Source organism: Andrographis paniculata, unplaced genomic scaffold (assembly GCF_009805555.1).
Source record: "Andrographis paniculata isolate CXL003 unplaced genomic scaffold, ASM980555v1 Contig70END, whole genome shotgun sequence".
Lineage (NCBI taxonomy): Eukaryota > Viridiplantae > Streptophyta > Magnoliopsida > Lamiales > Acanthaceae > Andrographis > Andrographis paniculata.
Genome location: NW_026137607.1, coordinates 2,526,036 through 2,550,098, shown reverse-complemented (window position 1 = coordinate 2,550,098; position 24,063 = coordinate 2,526,036). Strand labels below are relative to the sequence as shown.

Genomic DNA, 24,063 nt, shown 5'->3' with positions numbered 1-24,063 from the left:
GACTTAATTTGAGGATGAATTTGCATCCGAGGCCTTACAAACTACAGTGGCTCAATAATTGCGGGGAAATCAACGTCACTAAACAAGTGTTGGTGGAAATTGAACTACAAGGTTACAAGGATGAGGTAAAATGCGATGTAGTTCCAATGCAAGCATGTCATATTTTGCTTGGGAGACCATGGCAATTTGACAAAGAAGTTGTACATGATGGCCGCCGTAATCGATATACTTTCACACATGCCGGACGGACCATAGTTCTAAGGCCGTTGAGTCCTCGAGAAGTAAATGAAGATCAAAAATACTTGTACAAGCAATTTGCCACTGAAGCAAGAGAGAAAAGGAACCAAAGGAAAGACAACAAGATGGTGAGCTATGTCGCTGAATCAACTCTATGTGAGGAATCCAACCTGAAGCCCTCCTTAGAATCACCCGCAACAAAAGGTACTCCGCATACAAGTGCATCTACTCTTTCATATAGCCTAACTACCCCACAACCTTTCAAATCTTCATCTTCACCAATAAATACGTCTGCCTCGAGCCACTCTCAAATACTCTACCCTTCTACTAAAAAATCAAACACGAGTGTAGTGATTCAGGGTGAAACCAGCTGGAATCTTAAACATGAGAGTGAGAGGTCTAAACTTTTTATGTGTAGGAAGAAGCTTTACGCTTAGAACATGGAGTATTGTCTGCTATTACTTTCTAAACCTTCTTATTTTTCCATGAATGACTCTAACAAACTTCCATCTAGTTTTTCTAAGTTATTGCAGGCGTATGATGATGTTTTTCCTGATGAAGTACCCCATGGTTTACCACCCACTCGTGGAATTGAGCACCAAATTGATTTTGTCCCGGGAGCATCAATTCCTAATCGGCCAGCCTATCGAGCCAACCCGGATGAGGTAAGAGAAATACAAAGGCAAGTGGAGGATCTACTGAGCAAAGGTTGGATTCGTGAAAGTCTAAGTCCTTGTGCTGTACCTGTACTATTGGTGCCAAAAAAAGATGGAGGTTGGCGCATGTGTGTGGATTGCCGAGCCGTCAACGCTATAACAGTTAAGTATCGTCATCCCATTCCTAGATTAGATGACATGCTTGATAATTTGTGTGGTTCTGTAATTTTTTCAAAAATTGATTTAAAAAGTGGCTATCACCAAATTCGGATGAATCAAGGTGATGAATGAAAAACTGCCTTCAAGACTTCTTTTGGTCTATATGAGTGGTTAGTTATGCCATTTGGACTTACTAATGCCCCAAGCACATTCATGCGATTGATGAATCATATTTTAAGGAATTTTATAAATAAGTTTGTGGTAGTATACTTTGATGACATACTTGTTTATAGTACTTCTATTGAAACACATGTTGAACATTTACAAGTAGTTTTAGATGTTTTACGGGCTGAGAAGTTATATGCTAACTTGAAAAAATGTGATTTTTGTGTCGACAAGTGCAACTTTTTGGGTTTTATTGTAGGAAAAGATGGAGTATGTGTAGATCCTGCGAAGGTTGCAGCCATCCAAGAGTGACCTACACCTACTAGCGTACGTGATGTCCGCAGTTTCCATGGCCTTGCAAGTTTCTACCGTCGATTTGTGCGGAACTTCAGCACTATTGCAGCACCCTTAACGGCAATTACCAAAAAAGAGGATAAGTTTGAGTGGGGAAGTGAACAACAAAATGCTTTTGATACTTTGAAATCGAAACTTACATGTGCACCCGCACTTGCCTTACCTGATTTCTCTAAACCGTTTGAACTTGATTGTGATGCCTCTGGTGTAGGTATTGGCGCCGTCCTCTCGCAAGAAAAGAAACCTGTTGCATTTTTCAGTGAAAAGATACATGGCGCTGCATTGAATTACTCAACCTACGATAAGGAATTGTACTCCTTAGTGCGGGCGCTGCAAACATGGCAACATTACTTACGTCCTCGTGAGTTTGTTGTGTACACTGATCATGAATCCCTTAACCATATCAAATCCCAATGTAAGTTGAGTACGAGACACATCCGATGGATCTCCTTCATTGACACCTTCCCCTATGTTGTTAAATACAAAAAGGGTAAGGAAAACATCGTTGTGGATGCATTGTCACGCAGGTATGCACTTGTTACCACACTTGAGTCTAAGCTATTAGGTTTTTCGTATTTGAAAGAATTATATGCAACTGACCCTGATTTCTCCGATATATTTGCCAAGTGTAATTCTCATGCATTTGAAAGGTATCATGTACATGAAGGGTATTTGCTGCGAAAAAATAAATTGTGCGTTCCTAAATGCTCCTTGAGAGAATTGTTGATTTGGGAAAGTCATTCGGGGGGTTTGATGGGACACTTTGGTAGGAACAAGACACTTAATTTGCTGCAGGAACATTTTTTTTGGCCACGAATGAAAGCCGAAGTTGAAGCCGCAATTCGTCGGTGTACAACGTGCCTCTCGTCGAAGTCTACTGTCCATCCACACGGTTTGTATACTCCGCTACCTATTCCTGAATCTCCTTGGGTTGATATTTCTATGGATTTCATATTAGGTTTGCCTAGGAGTAGGTCTGGTAAAGATTCAATATTTGTTGTGGTTGATCGATTTTAAAAAATGGCACATTTTATTCCATGCACAAAAACCACTGATGCTTCGCATGTTGCTTCATTATTTTTCAAAGAGGTTCTTAGATTGCATGGTGTTCCAAGATCCATTGTTTCTGATAGGGATTCCCGATTTTTAAGTTATTTTTGGAAAACACTTTGGGCTAAATTAGGTACAAAACTAATGTTTTCCACATCACACCACCCTCAAACTGATGGTCAAACAGAAGTTGTTAATCGAACTGTGGGTAGCTTGTTACGTGCCTTAGTTAATGAGAATTTGAAGAGTTGGGAAGAATGTTTAGCTCATGCTGAATTTGCATATAACCGAACGGTTCATAGCTCTACAAATTGTTCTCCATTTGAGGTTGTTTACGGTTTTAACCCATTAACTCCTCTTGATCTTATGCCATTGCCACGCAATGAGCACGTTAGTTTGGATGGCAGAAAAAGGGCTGAATTTGTACAACAACTTCATTCTCAAGTTCGGGATAACCTAAGAAAGGCAGCTGACAATCACGCAAAACAAGCTAACCGTGGGCGCAAGAAAGTTGTTTTTGAGATAGGAGATTGGGTTTGGCTACACTTAAGGAAGGAAAGATTTCCAGAATTGCGAAAGTCAAAACTTACTCCCCGTGGCGATGGACCTTTTCGAGTGTTGGAACGCATTAATGATAATGCCTACAAACTTGAACTCCCAGGTGAGTACCAAGTCCATGCTACTTTTAATGTTTCTGACTTAAGCCTTTTTGATACAGCGGATGAATATCTTGTTCGGGAGAACAAGAAAGCTTTTCAAGAAGGAGGGAATGACGAGGACGTCCAATCTTCAAGCATTCAAATGCCCGTGGGACCCATCACTCGAAGCCGAGCTCGTCAATTTCAAAAATCCCTCACTGCATTGATCAGGCGATTTTTCATGGAGAATCAATTTAAGGATGATGCTTGGAGACCACTTAGCCCTCACCTGACGCTCCTTCAATGGGACCCGCAAGAATTCCAATTGAAAGATCAAGAGAATCGCTAATAATGGAAGGTTATCAAGGGAATCATCACTTATGGAGAGAATCACCAATCATGGAAGTATATCAAGGGAATCATCACTTATGGAGAGAATCACTAAATCATGGAAGTATATCAAGGGAATCATCACTTATTTCCTTTTATTATAAGTTTCCATATAGTATAATTCCATATCTAAAACTTCCCTAATTATTTATTTCCTTATAGTTAGACTTACCTTTTGGTTTGTTTCCTTTATTATTTGTTGCCTTTTATTTTCCTAAAGAACCTCTATATAAGGTCCTTGCCTATCATTGTAGTGCGGACCTTTTTTTTACATCTTGAATTGAATTTCACTTTTATATTTTCTAGTGTTAGGGAGTGATTTCCTCGCATTTAGAATCTCAAATCGGGTCTTTGGAGTGATTCCATCGGTTCGTGGCTTCCAATCCTTTGCAGCGGGATTTAGCCTATTGTTTGTGTTTTACCTATGGATTGATTTCAGGTCCGAGACTTATTCTCGTGGTTGGTTATCATCCATACTAATTCACATTCTCTGCACTATCTTTCTTCTTCCTTCTCTTTTCTTTTATAGATACTCTTAATCCATTTGTTCTATTGAACTTTGTGGGTAAGAAAATTATGTTGGTTATAATTATACACGGCCGGGCCGTGTCATGTAGTCCCCATGCACTTTTCCCAAACTCAACACTACATCTTTTTTTCTTTTCCCTTGGTTAGTCGACGATCCTTTTCCATCAATTTTCATTTCCTTTCATCAACGAGTTTCTTGTTTGAAGACTCGAGTTCTACAACCATAGCCTCGTCAAATACTTTCTTATGCTCAACACGTAGCTCACCATTCATAACTTTTAGCTTTGTATTATCATCGATTCGAAAATCAATTTTTTCTTCCAATTTATCCACATATCCCTTGAGGTATTCGTTTCTGGAAATCAGTATTCTTCTCTCACCCACCATTTCTTAATAAGCTTCAAATAACTCCTCTATATTCATCTCGATGAAGTTGTCATCATTTTCTTTGACATCCTCCTTATCTTGTAATGTGAGGGCAATAACTTCATCATTCCTTACAGTTGTTGCAGACTCTTTTTGCTCTGGTGTCTTGTTTAGAGTTTCCGATTTTTGGGCATTCTCTGTAGGTTGTTTGTCCATTGTGTGCGTGCTATTCGAACTACCATATTGGTTCTTCTTCGAATCAAGGTTCTTGGCAAATTTCTTGATGGGTTGTTTGAATTTTTTTTTTGACATATCTTTGGGTCACTCTTGGGTAATATATTGAAGAGGAGGCTCCGATACCAATTGTTGACCCCAAATTCGCTTAAAACCAATCAGCAGCAGCCACAAAAAAAAAAAACAACACCAAAATGTTTCTAGATAAATTCAACTGCACACAGACAGTTCGTAGATAGACCAAACAACGTATGAATTCTTAAAGCAGTAAAATCGAAGCACAAAACAATTGTTAACCCAGTTTGGTCACCAACGACCTACATCTGGGGGTTCCAACCCAAGCCTAATTCAATTCATCAAGAATCAGATCGAATTTACATAGTAGCATTTTTTAGATTCAACCCTCAAAAATCATTTTTCCCTCTCACGAAAGATTTTCTAGCTTTAATCTCACCACCGCTTCTATCACCACACACAGTTTCTCATTCTTTCTAAAAATTACATTATGATTTATCTCTCAAATCTCTATTACTTTTGTTTTTTGTTTTTTTTTTTTTTGATTTTTTATGCACACTTACTCTGATTCAATGCTACTATGTTATATCAATTTCTCTTCATGGCTTAGCATCCTTCTTCAATTCTCCCACTTCTAAAATATTTTATGTCACTCTCAGCAACTTACTTGCTACCCCACACGAGTACTATTAGAATTTGTTATAACAAATTTTTTGATTCCATCAACGATAATGGGGACCAACATTGATCTCTATTCTGATTCAGGGTCATCAATTTAAGAGATATGGATCGCCTCGAATTGGGCCTCCTTCAAGAATTGGGCTCAAATCAAATTGGATCGCGTCTATCCATCGAAGGTCATTCGTTGATCGAAAAATTTGTAAATAACATCAACCAAAACCAACAAACTACAACCCATTTTTCAACCGCTACAGTATTTTTACTCCAACCATTACTTTATTTTTCACTAATATTCTTCAAATATTCTATTTTTTCTATTATTTTAAACAAATTTTTATATTTATAATTTACAATAATTTATTAAAAATTGTAGAAAAATAAAAAATAAATTTAATAATTAAAATAAAAAATAAATTCAAAAAAAATAAAATAACATCAAAATTTATATTTTTTGGCATTGCTATGGTACAACATCAAAATTGGCGTTGCCACTGTAACAACCCCAAAAAATGGTGCAGGATTTGACGTCGATTGGAGGCAGTTGGAGATGCCCTTAGAAGATAAAGTAGAAGATGAAAACGAAAAAAAATAAATAAAAAAGAGAAGAGAAAGAGGAGAAAGTAACGAAAAAGAAGACCGGAAGTAAGTAGCGCAAGGATAACGGCGGCGTGGATTTTGTTGTGGCTCGGATTTGTGTATTTATTAGTATATAAATTTATTTATAGTATGTTATATTTATTTGTAAATTTATATTTAATTTTATTATATTATTTTCAATTATAAAATATTATATGAAAATATTATTTAAATAAAATTTACAAATCAACATTTTATTTTAATTTAATTTTAAATCACAACTACATAAATCTTAAAATTATAATTTATATTTACTTTAAATTATAATATTACATTACTATATATTAATAAATTATTATTATTATTAAATATAATTATTTATTATTATTATTATTATTATTATTATTATTATTATTATTATATATCAAATCATGGGTAAGTTTGACTGATTTTAAGTTCAAACGGTTCAAATGAAAATGAATATTCCTAGAATTTCAGTAATGAAGATGACAAGATTACAAATATAGTAAAATCTAACCGCGAATCATATGTTGGAATTCTGCGTTGGTTAGTTGCTTAACTGCATATGTTCTGAGCCAATCATCAAAGGATGATATGATCTCTACGAGCCAATCATCAAAGGAGAATTTAGAAAGAATTATGCAGTTGATATCTTAATTGGTAATAACACTAGTTAACTTTTCCAAACATTCTACTCTGTTGAAGAAAATTAAGAGATTTTATCATAAACTTAAGATAAATATAAGACAAGGAATAACCTAAACACAAATGTTACAGTTAAATTACATCAAAAATACTTTAAGAAATGAAAATGAATATGTCGATGTAATTTTTCAACAAAAATAAAGTAAAATTCAAAGATATAGAAAATATCCTTAAACTTGATTAATTAGTGCCTGAGATTAGGAATCTCTAAACACTGTATGGTACAGAAAATAAACTGGAAAATAAAAGACTGAAATTTAAAGTGGTGATCCCCAAATCTGACTTTGCTTTGTTGAAGTTGATTGAAGATGCCTTGCCAAATGATGATCCAAATCCTTAAATATTCTTTGAAGAAAACGTACCGAAAACCGTCGCCCGAACGGTTACAACGTCTCCTTCCCAACCGTCTTCCAACCCTTCTCCTGCTGACACGTGTCCTCAGCAGACCAAAATTATCCCTATATTTCACTCTTTGAGCCGACCACAGACCTTCCGCCCTTTTGGCCCGACTTCGTCCTTCGCCCGACCTGCTTCTTCGCCCGACCTCACTTGGGCCGACCTCCGCATCAGCCGCCCTCCGTCTTTGACCGAAAACCTCCGCGTCTGTCCGTACCTCTTCCTTGCCCGACCTTCCTCTTGACAGACCTCCGCTTCTGCCCGACTTCGCCTTCTATCCGATCTACGGTTTACCCGACCTGCAGACTTCCCATCCTGATGACTTTCCGTCTTGAGGACCTCCCGACCTGAAGACCTTCCGACCTGAGGTCTTTCCGTCTTGAGGACTTTCCGTCTTGAGGACCTCCCGACCTGAAGACCTTCCGACCTGAGGTCTTTCCGTCCTGAGGATCTTCCGTCTTGAGGACCTCCCGACCTGAAGACCTTCCGACCTGAGGTCTTTCCGTCCTGAGGACCTTCCGTCTTGAGGACCTACCGACCTGAAGACCTTCCGACCTGAGGTCTTTCCGTCCTGAGGACCTTCCGTCTTGAGGACCTCCCGACCTGAAGACCTTCCGTCCTGAGGTCTTTCCGTCCTGAGGACCTTCCGTCTTGAGGACCTACCGACCTGAAGACCTTCCGACCTGAAGTCTTTCCGTCCTGTATTTTCCTTGATTTCCACACGATGTCCTGCAGCCAGTTCAATCAACTCTATTGCCAGGCCCATTCTTCTTTTTACCTTGGGCTTTTAACCTAATTCTAAATTTCGTACGTAACAACTTGCCCGCCGCCAAGGGACTTTCAAACGCCATTTAACAATCAATGTTTGGAAGTTCATAAATCACTACCCTCTTGAAAAATTCCCTTAGCAACTACACCAGTTACTGCAACACTCCTGATTAACTTCCTTCTCCGCAATACGAGCTTTTGTGAATCACAATCCCAAAACACTCTAACCATGGCGAATCAATACATTCCTGCCCTTCCTTTCGACGGAAACCTCCCAGAGGGCCCGTTTTCCGCCTCGAAAGTACTAACTCCGATGATCCGCCCATACTGCACGACTCCTGAAGACTCAAACCGGATGAGGGAAGTTTTGGAATCCCGAAAATCCTTGGCTATCAACAACCCTAACTACCAAGCAGTTCGCATTCGAGACAGCATCAAAACCCATCTCACGGACCCAAAAGATCCTTACCGCGCTTGGTATCGACGGGTAGCAGAACACTTCCAGACCCAATGGCGATCTCAAAAAATCGACCAAGCAATACTATTATCCACCCTGCCTATCAACCTGCATGAGAAGGTGCTTTTGGCCATGTCTGCCTTCTGGAATGCGGAAAATGGGACGTTTCTCTTACCATCTGGCCCCTTTGGTCCAACTCTTATGGATGTGGCAATGATCGCGCATCTCCCAGTCGTGGGTGAAGACCCTGTGATGGGAGCCCTAGATGGGCAGGAGCCATCAGAAGACCATCCAGGGTGGTCTTTACAAGGTGTGAAGGAATGGGGCTGGACAAAGTTCGCAACCGATCAGCAAGGGGCTCCAGGGACCCCCGTGACCGACCGGGAGCATACTGCCTTTATCCTTTTTTGGCTTTGTAGGTACGTCATTGTTTCCCCTTCTAAATGTGTTCTTCCTTCTCATCTCGACCTAGCCATTCATATCGCGTCTGGTCGGTTCTTTTCCCTTGGCACTCTGTTTTTAGCCAATCTGTTTGAAGGACTTACTAGAGTTAGCCTTCGTCTAACAGATAATGATAGTAGAAAATTAGACACTGCCGCCTCGGGTCCTTTTTGGTTTTTAGAACTTTGGTTCCGTCTTTACTTCCCCAACGCGTTCAACTTAGGATCTCCGCCCACTATGCCAACATCCGAAAAACATTTGGGATTAGCCCTCAACCGACTCTGCTCAGGACGCAATAAACTCCAATCTTCCGATCCAATAATAACCGCAATTGTAACGGATACCCGCAGTAACTCTCGATTTTCTATGTATAAAAAATATGCGGGTTATGCTCCCGACCATTTTTGGCCCTTTCCGGCACCAAATCCTCTTCCGACTCCTGAGCCTTGTCCTCATCCCACCTATCCTTTTGCCTGGGACGTTGCCCTCAAACCCAGGTCTCTTTTTAGCAGCAAAAAACTTGATAAAAAAGGGCAGAAAACCTTTTACACTTTTAATTATGAACCTCAATTCATGGCGCACCAGTTCGGCTGTTGCCAAGGTATCCCTGGACCCGTCGCTTGTCTGCATATAATTTTTCAAAGTCCTGACCGACGAGTCCTACCTAATTCAATCCCTTCTTATATCTCCCAGCTCACCACGTACATAATTTCCAATTCGTATATTCCTTTCCGCTCCAACCCTGAGACTGTAGATACATTCAATGAATGGTGGTCGGTTGTATGGCCCCTGATCTCCCCTAATGAGGATCGGTTGCTGAACATACTCCTTCCCCCCCAAGGATTAGTTCTAGGGGCGGCTAGACACACTAGCACTCAACAACAAACAGCCGCCCCGGGAATCGGATCTAGTGTTCCAATGCGAAAAAGGAAAGCTTCCCAGCTGCAAACACCCCCGACCTCTGGGGCCGACCAGCAAGCACCAGCGGACCTTGGAACTACTAGGACGTCAGCAAGGACCCGACCCCGAATAGGTAATTTTTCTTAAAACCGTGAACCAATTCGCTATATCGTAACTTTAATTTCACTCATTTCATTCACCAGAACCGACCTTGGTAGCGCCGACCATACAAACGACGCCAGCCCCAGCCGACCATTCAATCGTACCTCTGGTCCAGACCAATTTGCCAATGAGCAGTCGGGCAGAGGACCCGACGAGGAGGCAAACTCTTCCTCCCGTACCGAGGAGTGGTCGGGCCAGGCACCCGACCAGGAGGCAGTCTTCACCAGCAGTGCCTACAGAACCAGTAAGCTCTCTCATCAGCAATACTTAGGATTCTAATGATCAACCTTGATATATTTAACAACAACATTTCCATGATTTTCCACAGACACCTTCACCAATCGCATCAGCAGCAGGGGTCTCTTCAGACAGCGAGGGGACTACTTCCCAGATGGGTCGACCGCCATACATGGCATCCGACTCATCCATTTCGAAGGAAGAACCAGCTGCCCCTGCCGAAGCTGACCCTCAAGACGACATCCCTGTTGCTGCTGATCCCGAAAACGTCCAATCGGATGCAGTCGCGCTGGAAACCGAAAATGCCACAGCCGCGGCTATCCGAGTTGTTCCTGAGATACCAGCTGCAGTGGCTTTAGACGCAGCTGCCCAACCTGCAGCCGCCCAGCCAGCAGCGGCGCTTCCTCCAACAATCGAGTGGCAGGCAGAAGAACCACCTGTGGCAGCCCAACCTCTAGAAATGGAAGAAGTTTCTTCATCCAATTCGGAGACTTCTGTGAATCTGGTAAGATTAAACCAATTCATACCACAATGTTTCTTTCGGAAAACACTAACTGTTTTATATACTACTTTCCATAGGGACCCAGGTCGGCACCTCAACGACCATTCGCAGCAGCCGACGAGTCGGCTGCTGTTATACCAGCTGTCCGCCCTACTCGACCGACCTCATTGTTGCCCCCCTCACTGACAGCAGTTCGCCCAGAGGTGACACATATCTTATCTGAATAAATTTGCACCTCCCTTGGAATACTTATTGACACTGTAAAACTTGCAGGGGCCTTCGGACTTAGCCATCCTATCGACTGTTCCGGTTCCAGCGGAGGCCCAAACTATATTCACTGAGGCCATCAACCATCCCCTTTCAGAATTAAGATCCGACTTATTGGACAAACTCATTCAGACGGTTGGTGGCCTTCTTTTTTACACTCCGACGGAATCACCAGCCGTCCCCATTCTGCATCGGCTGATGGAAAGACTTACGGAGCTCAAGACTGAAGTATTAGTTATTGGACTCCTGTCAGCCGAAACCCCCCAGCCCGACTTCGATCAAACAACACTGGAGAATTCTTTGGCCAAGACCCGAGAATCCCTTCAGCAAACTACTGGACGGTTGGGCGGTCTCCTTAGCACGAAGGCTCAAGTTGATGAGTCTATCCAGAAAAAGGAGGCAGAATTGCGGGAGCTAAGGAAGGAACAGTCTATCCTGGATAATCAAATTATCAACGAGCAACGTCTGCTTGAGAAGTATACAAAGAACGAGGCCGAATTGGATCAAGAGCTAAAAACCCAAGCTCGATCCCAATTCATCCGAAGATATCAGACGGCTGCTAATACCAGAAGGCTATCCAGGGATGAAATCAAATGGACAAATATAAAAACTGCTTTAGGGGCACTTTTGTAATACCTTCCCCTCTGTAACAACAATTGACTTAGTAATCCATTTTTTCTTTCTTCTCTCATAACAAGGATCACCTTTCAATTTCCAACTTTGTAGGAATCGAAACAAACTCCTTCTTTAAAAGAACACTGTTTCTCACATTTTAAGAAACACATTCTAAGGCATAATTTGAAAACCAAAACACTTGAAGTGTTAACAAACATGGCGAATGACCGACCTCATGTTCCATCAAGCAACTGGGAAGGTGTTCTTCAACCCTTCTTTGTAGGTAATCACCCTATTGGAGGCCATGCAGAAGACTTGTTACATATACTCAAGCAACTAGACTTCAAATTCCGATTCTCCCAACGAGGTAGAAGAACCATTCATCGCGTCATCCGCCTAATGGAAAAAATCATTGAGGGGTATGAACCTCTTCGTGACATCCTTGGTCGCATTCCTGACCTCCATCATCACATGGAAATGATAGAAAATCACGCAGCAACCATACTTCCAGATCTTGGTTGGGATAACATATTCTCCAATCAACGAAAAGTCTTTTCAAGATTGCGTACCATTGTTGACCGTGAATATCAAGCCATAACGGACATGCAAGCACGTACCAATCAAGACTTAGACGAAATGCAAAGCCAATGGGAGAAGTACCGACCAGATTTGGAAGATCTTATTGAAGAAGAACCAGAGCTAATATCCACTCACTGGGATGAAAAGTCTGATTCAGAGGCAGAAAATTTCTCACAAATACATGATGACTAACAGAAATGAACCTTTAAATAGGTTCGAACCCCGAACCCCACAAATGGGTTCTGAGAATAATATTTTGCTTCAGGCAGTTTTGTTATCTGAAAAGGCAGGATAATACCTCTTCAGATATTTAGCATTAATACAATCATGTACTCTCTTACCTTCATGATTTACAATAATGAAAGCACCATTCCCAATATCTTTTTGAATAATGTATGGTCCCTCCCAATTCGGTGACCATTTTCCCAATTGGTCCGTTTTCTTATATGTAGGAAGAATGGTCTTCCAGACTAGGTCTCCTTTTTGGAATGTCTTGTGAAGAACTTTCTTTCCATAACTCCTTGCTCTGATTTCACTCTGTTTCACACTTCGCCCTATTGCATGAAGTCGGTTAACATCCAAATCCTCCAACTGTTGCATCATAAGTTGTTGGTATTCTTTTGTAAGATCACCATCAGTAAATTCTGTTCGGCCAGATGATACTCGGATTTCGGCTGGTAAAACAGCATCTTGGCCAAACGTGAGTTGGTAAGGTGAGAACCCTGTGGCCGTATTTCTGGTATTCCTATGTGCCCATAAAGCCTGAGACAATAACAAATGCCACTTTCTTGGGTTCCCTTCAACCATCTTCTTTATAATCCCAATAATAATCTTATTTGCTGCTTCCGCTTGTCCATTGGCTTGGGGATAATAAGGTGACGAATGATGTAAACGAACACCGAATTCTGCCAAGAAACTAGAGAACTTTTCCCCTGTGAAAACCAGGCCTTGGTCGGTTGTTATAGACTGAGGAATGCCATATCTGTAAATAATTTGATTCAAAACGAAGTCTATCACTTCTTTCTGATCCACATTTTTCAAAGCAACTGCTTCTACCCATTTGGTAAAGTAGTCAGTCGCGACCAATATGAAACAATGATGTTTCGATGAAGCAGGATGTATTTTACCAATAATATCCATAGCCCATGATTTAAAAGGCCATGGTTTTGCCAAGAATTGCAATTCGGTTACTGGCAAATGGTTTAAATTTCCATGTCTCTGACATTCCTGACACCCTTTGGCAAATTGTATGCAATCTTCGAAAATCTTTGGCCAGAAAAAACCCAAACGATGAATGGCCCATCTCATATTCAGACCTGCCCGATGAGCTCCACATATCCCACCATGTACTTCTGTCATTACCTCTAGAGCTTCTTTAGACCCCAAGCATTTCAAAAGTAAACCTTCAAATGATCTCTTATACAAAAATCCATTTATCAATTGAAAACGTAAAGCCTTCAAACGTGTCGCAATCGAAACACTCGCACCTGGATTCTGTAAATACATGATAAGCTCTGTTCTCCAATCGGGCACTATTTCGCTGGTATCTTTGTGTCCGACTATAACCACGCCGTCGGGCTCCTGCCCGACAGTAACTGCGCAGTCGGGTTCCTGTCCGACAATAACTTCGCAATCGGGCTCCTGTCCGACAGTTTCCTGCCCGACCACTTCGCAGTCGGGCTCCTGTCCGACAATCTCCTGCCCGACCGTAACTTCGCAGTTGGACTCCTGTCCGACAGCCTCTTGCCCGACCGTAACTTCGCAGTTGGGCTCCTGTCCGACAGTCTCTTGCCCGACCGTAACTTCGCAGTCGGGCTTTTGTCCGACCGTCTCTTGCCCGACCGTAACTTCGCAGTCGGGCTCCTGTCCGACAATCTCCTGCCCGACCGTTCGATCACATATTGGGTCTATCTTTCCTTCTATGCCCGACTTGACCTCCGACCACATATCCTCCGAAATTCCTTTACAGGCCCTCTGAGCCAACTCATCAGCACGTTGGTTTTCTTTCCTCGGAATGAACTCAATTATTACTTCTGAGATTTTTGTCAGTAACCGACCCACAATGTCCCTGTATCTGCGAAGATGAGGGTAATTGCAAACATATTGATTGTTTACCTGGTTGATCACTAACTGAGAATCCCCCCTTATGATTACAGACTGGACCTTCCTGGCTATTAAAGCCTCCAAACCCAAAATTAAAGCTTCATATTCTGCCGAATTATGGGTCATGGCTTCCAATCGTAGTTGTAAGTTGATCTTTTGACCATCAGGTCCTTGCAAAAAGACCCCTGCCCCTGATTTGTTTCCAGAGGTAGAACCATCAAAGAACATCAACCATGTTCTGGTACTTATATAAGGCACACATCCGACCTGTAGATTATCCAGATATGATGAACAACTAAATGGTCGGATACTATCACAAGGAGAATATCCGACTTGTGAGAATTCCGATAAGAAGTCGGCTACTGCTTGTCCCTTGATTGCCCTCAAAGGGGAATGTTGAAGATCAAAAGGAGCCAACTTGATGGCCCACTTCATGAGTCTGCCCTTCATAGTAGGTCTCTGTAAAATCAATTTGATGAGATCCACCTTTGATATGACCTCAATTCTGCTGGGCAGCAAATAATGCTCGAGTTTAGTACAAGCGAAAACCAATGAATAACACATTTTTTCTGGCATAGTGTAATTCAGTTCTGGTCCTGTAAGGGTTTTACTGAGATAGTAGATTGCCCTTTCCTTCCCGTCATCACCATCCTGTGCCAATAAACAGCTAACCACTTCATATGTATTTGCCAAATAAAGTTTGAGTGGCCGACCTTGTTTAGGAGGCATCAAGACTGGAGGGTGAACCAATGCCTGCTTGATAGCATCTAAAGCCGTCTGTTGATCGGGACCCCATTCAAAAGCATTTTTTCCAGCTTTCAACAATTTAGTAATGGGTCTGACCTTGCCAGCAGCATTAGATATGAAACGCCTCAAATAGTTCACCTTACCCAAAAGACTTTGGATTTCTTTAACCGTCTTGGGTGGCCGACTGTCAAGAATGGCTTTAGCCTTATTGGCATCGATTTCAATTCCTCTCTCATGAACTAAAAATCCTAAAAAGCTCCCGGCTGATATTCCAAAAGCACATTTGGTTGGATTCATCTTCAACTTGTACTTCTTCATTCTTTCGAATGCCTCTTCAAGATTTCTCAAATGTTCGTCAAAACTGGCAGATTTAACAATAACATCATCAATATAAACTTCCATAGATTTGCCAATTAAATCATGAAAGATTGAATTCATGGCTCTTTGGTAAGTTGCCCCTGCATTCTTTAACCCGAATGGCATGACTGTCCATTCATAAATACCTAAAGCCCCTGGGCATCTGAATGCTGTCTTAGGAATGTCTTCTTCTGCCAGAAATATTTGGTTATAACCTGCATAACCATCCATCAGACTAAGGATTTTATGCCCTGCTGCTGCATCTATCAACATGTCGGCCATAGGCATCACATATTCGTCCTTAGGAGTAGCTAGATTCAAATCCCTGAAATCGATGCATATCCTTATCTTACCGTTTTTCTTGACCACTGGCACAATGTTAGCCAGCCACTCCGCATAACGGCAAGGCTGAATGAAACCCACTTTGAGAAGTTTTTGGATTTCTTCCTTGATTTGAGGCATCAGATCCGGGCTCATTCGCCTTGGGGGTTGTTTGTAAGGCTTGCAACCTTCCTTAATAGGCAATCGATGCTCTATTAGACTTCTTGTCAACCCAGGCATTTCTGAATAATCCCATGCTAAACAATCAATGTTGTTTCTAATAACTTTGAGCATCATTGTCTGTTGCTCTTTAGACAAATAACCACTTAACCTGATCACTTTTGGAACCAAATCGGTTCCTAAATTAAACTCCAATAATGGGTCTTGTGATGAAGCTGTTGGTTCTGTTTTTTCTAATAAATCTGGCCAACGAAATTGTTCATCTTCTTGGAGGTGAACATCAAGAATCTCTTTACTATTTTCTGCTTTATGTAATAACTGCTTTAAATAGAACTTATTAATAAGAGAACTACATACTTCTAAACTTGTATCATCCATAACAAACAAATTATATGGGAATGGGTGTGGCTTTATCATGAGCCATACAATAAAGGTGTTCTTTTAATAGAACATCGAGTTCTGGCCAGTGACTTTATAACCCTTGTTTGGGTATTCCCTGGCCATATACAACTGAGACATCGGAGCCAAATGACTGGAATAAAACACTGACTCTTCAACTTGTTCTGTTACATCGAATGGGTTGTCATTCGCTTCCATTTTGAAGACCTGATTTCCTTCCCAGAACATTAATTGTTGGTGCAAGGTTGATGGCACACATTGAGAGGCATGAATCCAGTCTCTTCCCAGCAAGAGAGAGTATGTAGTATCTGCGTCCACAATAAAGAAAACAGTGGAGATCTTCTTTGGTCCGACCTCGATCGTGGCAACCATCATGCCTTCAGGCTTAGTCGGCTGCCCTGTAAAACTTGTCATTTCGAATTCCACAGGAGACAGATCATGAATTCCTTTCCCTAGCTTCTTGAGAGTCTTCAATGGCATAACATTAAAGACTGCTCCATTATCCACGAAAACCTTTGTGATTGGTTTCCCACAAATGTGAGCATTAACATATAGAGGTTTCAAATGGGAGATCGCACCCTCTGGAATAGGAGGAAACACAATCGAAGGTGCCTCCGGCTGAGGCTCGGAATCTGAAGTCTTTGCCCACTCTGTTTCCTCTAATTCGTCATCTGCCAAGAATGCCCATAAAGGTTCGTCCATAGTGTCATCTACCAGACTCGCCCACATCGGTTCATCTTTCATCTGATTAATCTCTGTCATTCGACAGGGGATTCGTGGCCCCAGACGAGATTTAACAGATCTCGAACTTTCCTCTGTAGTTACAACTTCTTCCTTTGTCTTATCCCGAGATTGAACCGTCAAAGATTCTATACGGAATTCTTCAAGAGATGGATTGATGTTGATCCGTTCACAATGTTGGCATCTAAAACCTCTAATTATTTCATCTGCCATTCCTTTACCTTTCCCCTGTCCCGACGAACTTCCTTTGGTATAGTCGGAAGCACCTAATCGGTCGTTCGGTTGCTTTCCTGAACAGACTCGACTGGACCGACTTTTTGGAGATTGAATGGCTGCTCCCTGCTCGTTGGTCGTTTGTTCTGTAAAGACTATAATGGACTGATCTCCTGCCAAGTGGTCGGCTACTTTTTGTTCGTCGGTTAGTTGTTTTGCTGAAGGAACTCGTTTCCCATACTTTGCGGCATACCTGCGTTTGGCATTGCGAATCTGTGTACGATTCATACCTGGGAAACGAGGATCTATATCAACTGGTAAAGGCTTTTTATTTCGAGCCCAATTGTTCCCGACTGATCCTGTTTTTCTGGTCGGGTGGTCACGTACTAAAACCTTTTCTTTCACCTCCACATTAAACGAACCGTCTGGTCGGTCCCATTTTTCAGCGACTGGCCTTTCAACAACTTTGAGTCGTTCTTCCGGTCGGCCACTGTTTTGCTGACTTCCTTTTTTTGTTCCGGGGCTTGCCTGAGTTCGTTCCCTTGTTTGTCCATCATTGGCCGAACTTTTCCCTGTTTCCGAACTTGGTTGGAGGTCAACCATTGCCGTTGTTACTTTCGGAAACGGTTACTGGTCTACACCTAGAGTGATGTATTTGAGCCGACCTGTCTTGATGGCTTTTTGAATTTCCTTCCTGAAATGAGTACACTGACTTGTATTGTGTGTGAAAGAATTATGCCACTTGCAGTATGGTCTCCCTTTGATTTCTTCTTTAGTGGCCAGTCTTTGCCCCTTTGGAATACGGATCTGCCCATCAGTCAGCAAGATATCAAAAATGTCATCAGCTTTTGAACTATCAAACGTCGGTTGCTCCTTTCCTTCAGATCCTGGTACTGGCTTCAATTTGGGGCATACATAAGGTTTTCCAGAAAGGATTTCGGCTGCCATCTCTTCTGACTGATTAAAATCAAAATCACATGTTTATGTTCCCATACTCGCCATATGTTGGCCTCTATTACGCCTGTTATGCTGATCTTCCTCTCTGAACAAAGACTCTAAACGTCCTGCCTTGGATGCAAGACTTGCCAAATCCTCAACATCCAGGGCAGTGAGTGCCTTTCTTAAGCGAGTATGCATATTCCGGACCACTAAATTGGTCATCTCTTTCTCACTGATTACTGTAGGACATCGCCCCTTCATCAATCGCACCCTTTCTATAAACTTTGAAGCAGATTCTTCCGGATACTGTCTCAATTCTAATAAATCAGTTAAAGAAACAGTTGGTAAAGGATTGAAGAATCTGGCATGAAATGCCATCTCCAGACCTTCCCACGTCTGAATTTGTCCAGGGGGCAGACTTGCAAACCACGAGAACGCTGTTCTAGTAAGAGATAAACCAAACAGCTGCAACTTATAAAAAGGGTTATTGCCAACTTCTCCTAATTGTGCTGTGAACCGACCAACATGTTCTATGGTAGAAGATCCGTCCTCCCCTGAGAATGCATGAAAATCGGGTGGTCGATAATTCCTTGGGAGAGGGTGTTCATTAATGATCCTTTCTGGGAAGGGTCTCTGATATGCAGGGCGGTTAGCCATCTGAGGAGTTAATCCATACTGATCCCTTAATATATGTGCAATCTCATCAGGATCTACATGAAAGCGTTGATGATCAGGAACATGGAACGGATCCTGCACAGGAATATGAATAGGATCATGTATATATCCTTCTGGCCTGTCCTCCCTTGCATTGTTCGGCTGCGGATTGGTAACCCTTGGTCCCAGTGGAACAGTGTTGGGAAAAGTCAGAGGAGATTTTCCCCTATCCATTCGGTTGGGATTTGTGGCACTTGGGAATGTACTATCCACGAATGATGGCCCTGCGAAATTTGCCTGTGGTCTGGACGGTGATACTCCTGGTGGAGTTTGAGTGGGTTGAAGACTAACCCTTGACAGTGCTTGATCTATCATGTTCTGCATCAGACTCTGTTGCTCACGCAACATGTTCGTTTGTTGCTCACGCAACATATTCTGCATAACCAAAGTGTGCTGGTTGTTCATTTGTTGAACATAAGACCACCAATCAGTTGGTGGTTGTGGGATTTCCCCGGCATTTGGCACAATAGGTGGTGGAACGGATTCTCCCACCGGTGCCGAAGATGATTGAGGTTGTGAACCTGCCATATGGACCCTTCCGATGATACGGCCGGATCTTAGACGTATGAAATTATCGCCGGAATTGGAATGAGCAATTTTGTCTTGCTCCCACTGTGGTCGCCAATTTGTTGATGTATTTTTTCAACAAAAATAAAGTAAAATTCAAAGATATAGAAAATATCCTTAAACTTGATTAATTAGTGCCTGAGATTAGGAATCTCTAAACACTGTATGGTACAGAAAATAAACTGGAAAATAAAAGACTGAAATTTAAAGTGGTGATCCCCAAATCTGACTTTGCTTTGTTGAAGTTGATTGAAGATGCCTTGCCAAATGATGATCCAAATCCTTAAATATTCTTTGAAGAAAACGTACCGAAAACCGTCGCCCGAACGGTTACAACGTCTCCTTCCCAACCGTCTTCCAACCCTTCTCCTGCTGACACGTGTCCTCAGCAGACCAAAATTATCCCTATATTTCACTCTTTGAGCCGACCACAGACCTTCCGCCCTTTTGGCCCGACTTCGTCCTTCGCCCGACCTGCTTCTTCGCCCGACCTCACTTGGGCCGACCTCCGCATCAGCCGCCCTCCGTCTTTGACCGAAAACCTCCGCGTCTTTCCGTACCTCTTCCTTGCCCGACCTTCCTCTTGACAGACCTCCGCTTCTGCCCGACTTCGCCTTCTATCCGATCTACGGTTTACCCGACCTGCAGACTTCCCATCCTGATGACTTTCCGTCTTGAGGACCTCCCGACCTGAAGACCTTCCGACCTGAGGTCTTTCCGTCTTGAGGACTTTCCGTCTTGAGGACCTCCCGACCTGAAGACCTTCCGACCTGAGGTCTTTCCGTCCTGAGGACCTTCCGTCTTGAGGACCTCCCGACCTGAAGACCTTCCGACCTGAGGTCTTTCCGTCCTGAGGACCTTCCGTCTTGAGGACCTACCGACCTGAAGACCTTCCGACCTGAGGTCTTTCCGTCCTGAGGACCTTCCGTCTTGAGGACCTCCCGACCTGAAGACCTTCCGTCCTGAGGTCTTTCCGACCTGAAGTCTTTCCGTCCTGTATTTTCCTTGATTTCCACACGATGTCCTGCAGCCAGTTCAATCAACTCTATTGCCAGGCCCATTCTTCTTTTTACCTTGGGCTTTTAACCTAATTCTAAATTTCGTACGTAACAGAATAATACGCAAGGAAAGGAATAAAAGATAGCCATTAAAAAAACTTATTTTATTTGTTATAAATATTCTACTAAAACTAAAAGAACAAAATAATAAGTACTCTAAAATAAAACTATCACAACAATGGAGTAACAATATACTCCCTCCGTCCATTAAAATTAGCACATTTAGGTCTGTTACGGGAATTAAGAAAAATAAATTTTTTATTAAAAAAGTGATAGATAGTTTGGGATATTTTTGAAAATTTAATTAAAAAGTAAAGTAAATAAAGAGATAATGTAATAAAGTTGGTGGTATTTGTTGTAAATAAGTGTTGAATTGAAGATAATAATTAAATGTTGATTTGTTAACCTTGCCAAAATTAGTAATAGGATAAATTTAGAAGATGGATTAAAAAATAAAGTGAGAATAAATTTGGCGGGCGGAGGGAGTATTTTGTAAGTATAATAATCGATTCAATGCGGAATAGAACTCAAGAATCGAAACTACCCAAGAACATACCTCCGGCCATTGGTGTCAAACTCGAATGTAATCTTTTGTTGTTCTTCTAAGTACTTGCACTATCTTTTCTAGATGGTGTAGAAGACTTTATATAGTGATACTTATGGGACCAAAAAGTCCAAAATTCATGTCTCAATTACTTCAATCTATCAAAAAAGTAATCGACATGAAGAGTGGGGCGTGGAGAGAGTAGTGGAGACCTTTCACATATGTCACATTAACATTTAGTAATGGAGCAGTGGAGTAGCAAGGATAGTAGAGTAGTAGAGACTTTTTACATAAGTCACTGTTTCACATAGACCACGTAATATTAACATTCTCCCATTTGGTCTATCATTTACTCCATACGAAAAAAAAAGAAAAAAAAAAGAATCATGGCGATAGACCATCTTCAATGAGTATTATCTTCCATGTATTACAATGTAATTTGATTTCTAAAACCACTCAAACATCTTAATGAATAAACCCTATGTTTATTCTAGGTCCTCACATTTACAATAATTTTCTCAAGACAAATATACGCATAAAACTAAATGAGAAAATACCAACTACATAAGAGTTGTATTTAATACAAAAATGTACGAATAAGTGAAATTACATCACAAAACAAAGTCTCATTCATACTCCATGATTCTTAAAATTCTTTAGTGGCATAATTTTAGTTAAGAGATCAACAATCAACAATTCAGTACTAATATATTCAATGACTATTTTATTTTCTTTAGTACGTTCTCTATTTTTATACGATGACGACCAATCTAATAGATGACGACCGCATTTTTTTTTATAGGATGAATATATTTGATTTATTGTTAATATATATATATATAATTGTTAAAAAAATATCTAAAGGTGTTACCAAAATATTAACAAATATTTTATTTAAAAAATTGACTATTACCAAATTTAGATATAATTAGATTAGAAAGTAAAATACTTCTTTTGTTGTGAAGTGTACACGGCAATGTCGACACGGAGGATACGTGGATGCTTTTATTCACAACCAAACTTTTACCTGTACATGTATATAAATGGAATGGAATGAAAGGATCACCCATGCACAAACACAATACAATTCTCAATCTCTTTCTCTGCCTCTTCATTCATATTAATACTATCCTACTTAATAATACAATATAATATATAAAGGTACACATTATATATATATACACTCACGCAGCGCACACATATATATATATTTACTTATATATATTATATACAATATATAAAATAGTGGTTAGCGGTAGAGATAATTAATATTTCTATTGGCTAATCCTATAATAACATCACAACACGTTATCAGCATGATTATATATTTTATTTTCGGCAAGGTAATATTTTATATTTTATCTGTTTATTATGACTAACATTGCCAAACAGGAATTTCTCCCTCTCCTCGTTTCTGACCAAAATTATATGGCATGGGCTCGCGATGTTAAAATACATCTGGCATCAATGGGCTTGGAAAATACCATTGCCCGGGATAAAAACTCCCCGAGCCAAGATCGTGCAAAGGCCATGATCTTTTTGTGCCATCACATCGATGAGGCACTGAAAATGCAGTATGTCACGCTGGAATCCCTACTCGAATTGTGGGAGAGATTGAAAGAAAGATATGATCATTTGAAGCTGATATTGTTGCCAAGGGCACGAAGCGAATGGCAAAGCCTACGGCTTCAGGACTTTAAAACAGTCCAAGAATATAATTCTGCAATGTTTAAAATAACATCACAGTTGCGCCACTGTGGCAAAAATGTATCTGAATCTGATATGATGGAGAAAACTTTCTCCACTTTTCATGCATCTAACATGGTTTTGTAGCAGCAGTATCGCGAAAGAGGCTTCCAGAAATATTCTGAGCTGATCACCTGTCTTTTGCTGGCCGAACAAAATAATGAATTGCTGTTGAAAAATCACGAATCTCGGCCGACAGGTGCAAATCCATTTCCAGAGGCAAATGCAATACAGCCGGCAAATCCGGTGCGTGGTCATGGGCAAGTCAGAAATCAGCGAATTGATCGCGATCGAAATCAGAATCGCGGATGGGGCCGGGCAAACGCATACAGTCACAATAATTATCAAAACAGGCCCCGATATGTGCCAAATCGGCGATATAATGACAGAAGGCCGTACATACCTCAACAGAGGTTCAACACCGGGAGAAACAGAAACAAAAACGAGGAATGCACCCGGTGTGGAATCAAAGGTCATTGGGCCCATGTTTGTCGCACAGCCAGTCACTTGGCTAAACTGTATCGGGCCTCAAAAGAAAGACAGGGAAGGATTGCCCCCGAAACAAATCACGCTGCCCACGATCACACATTTGACGATGTGATGAATGAAAATATCACGCACCTGGATGCTGATGATCCGCTTGACATAGCTGATGATGTTAAATGATAAAATATTGTTGTATCCCTTTTGTCATTTTGATGTTTTTTGCCCCCCTTTTTTGTATTACCCCCTATAATATAAGTCTATTTTGATTATGTTACTAATACATGTCTTTTATTATTTTTACCTTCTTGCAAAGCTATGGATGCCAAATATTTTGGAGCCGATGACAACATCTGCCTTATCGACAGTGCTACAACTCACAGCATTCTGAAAAACAAAAGTTATTTCTCCCATCTTAATATGGGAAAGACCACAATTGTTACTATCAGTTGTGCATCGAAAATGATTGAAAGCTCAGGAAAAAGCTATTGTATATCTCCCAAAAGGGACAAAAATGGCAATTGAAAATGCCTTGTTCTCGAGCAAAGCTCGAAGGAATTTACTGAGCTTCAGTGATATTCGGAAAAATGGGTATCACATTGAAACATTGAATGAGGCAGAAAATGAATATCTTCTGATAACTCAGGTTGTGAATGGCAAAAGAATTGTGAAAGAAAAATTGTCATTATTTTCTTCCGGCTTATATTACTCAAAAATCAGTGTCATTGAAACATATCACTTAGTAGACCAAATGGCTACTAGCGAATTTAAAACTTGGCACGATCGACTTGGGCATCCTGACAATGTAATGCTGAGGCGAATTGTTGAAAATTCAAATGGCCACTCATTGAA

At 41.1% G+C, this 24,063-nt stretch overlaps 1 protein-coding gene across 1 annotated transcript; it reads left to right on the top strand.

Moving 5' to 3' along the window:
* The first annotated feature begins 22,449 nt into the window (after positions 1 to 22,449).
* Positions 22,450 to 23,394, top strand: LOC127264364 (uncharacterized). The gene is made up of 2 exons (XM_051293846.1): positions 22,450 to 22,749; positions 22,816 to 23,394. The coding sequence occupies exons 1-2, from the start codon at positions 22,450 to 22,452 to the stop codon at positions 23,392 to 23,394; spliced, it is 879 nt and encodes a 292-aa protein (XP_051149803.1).
* The last annotated feature ends 669 nt before the right edge of the window (positions 23,395 to 24,063 follow it).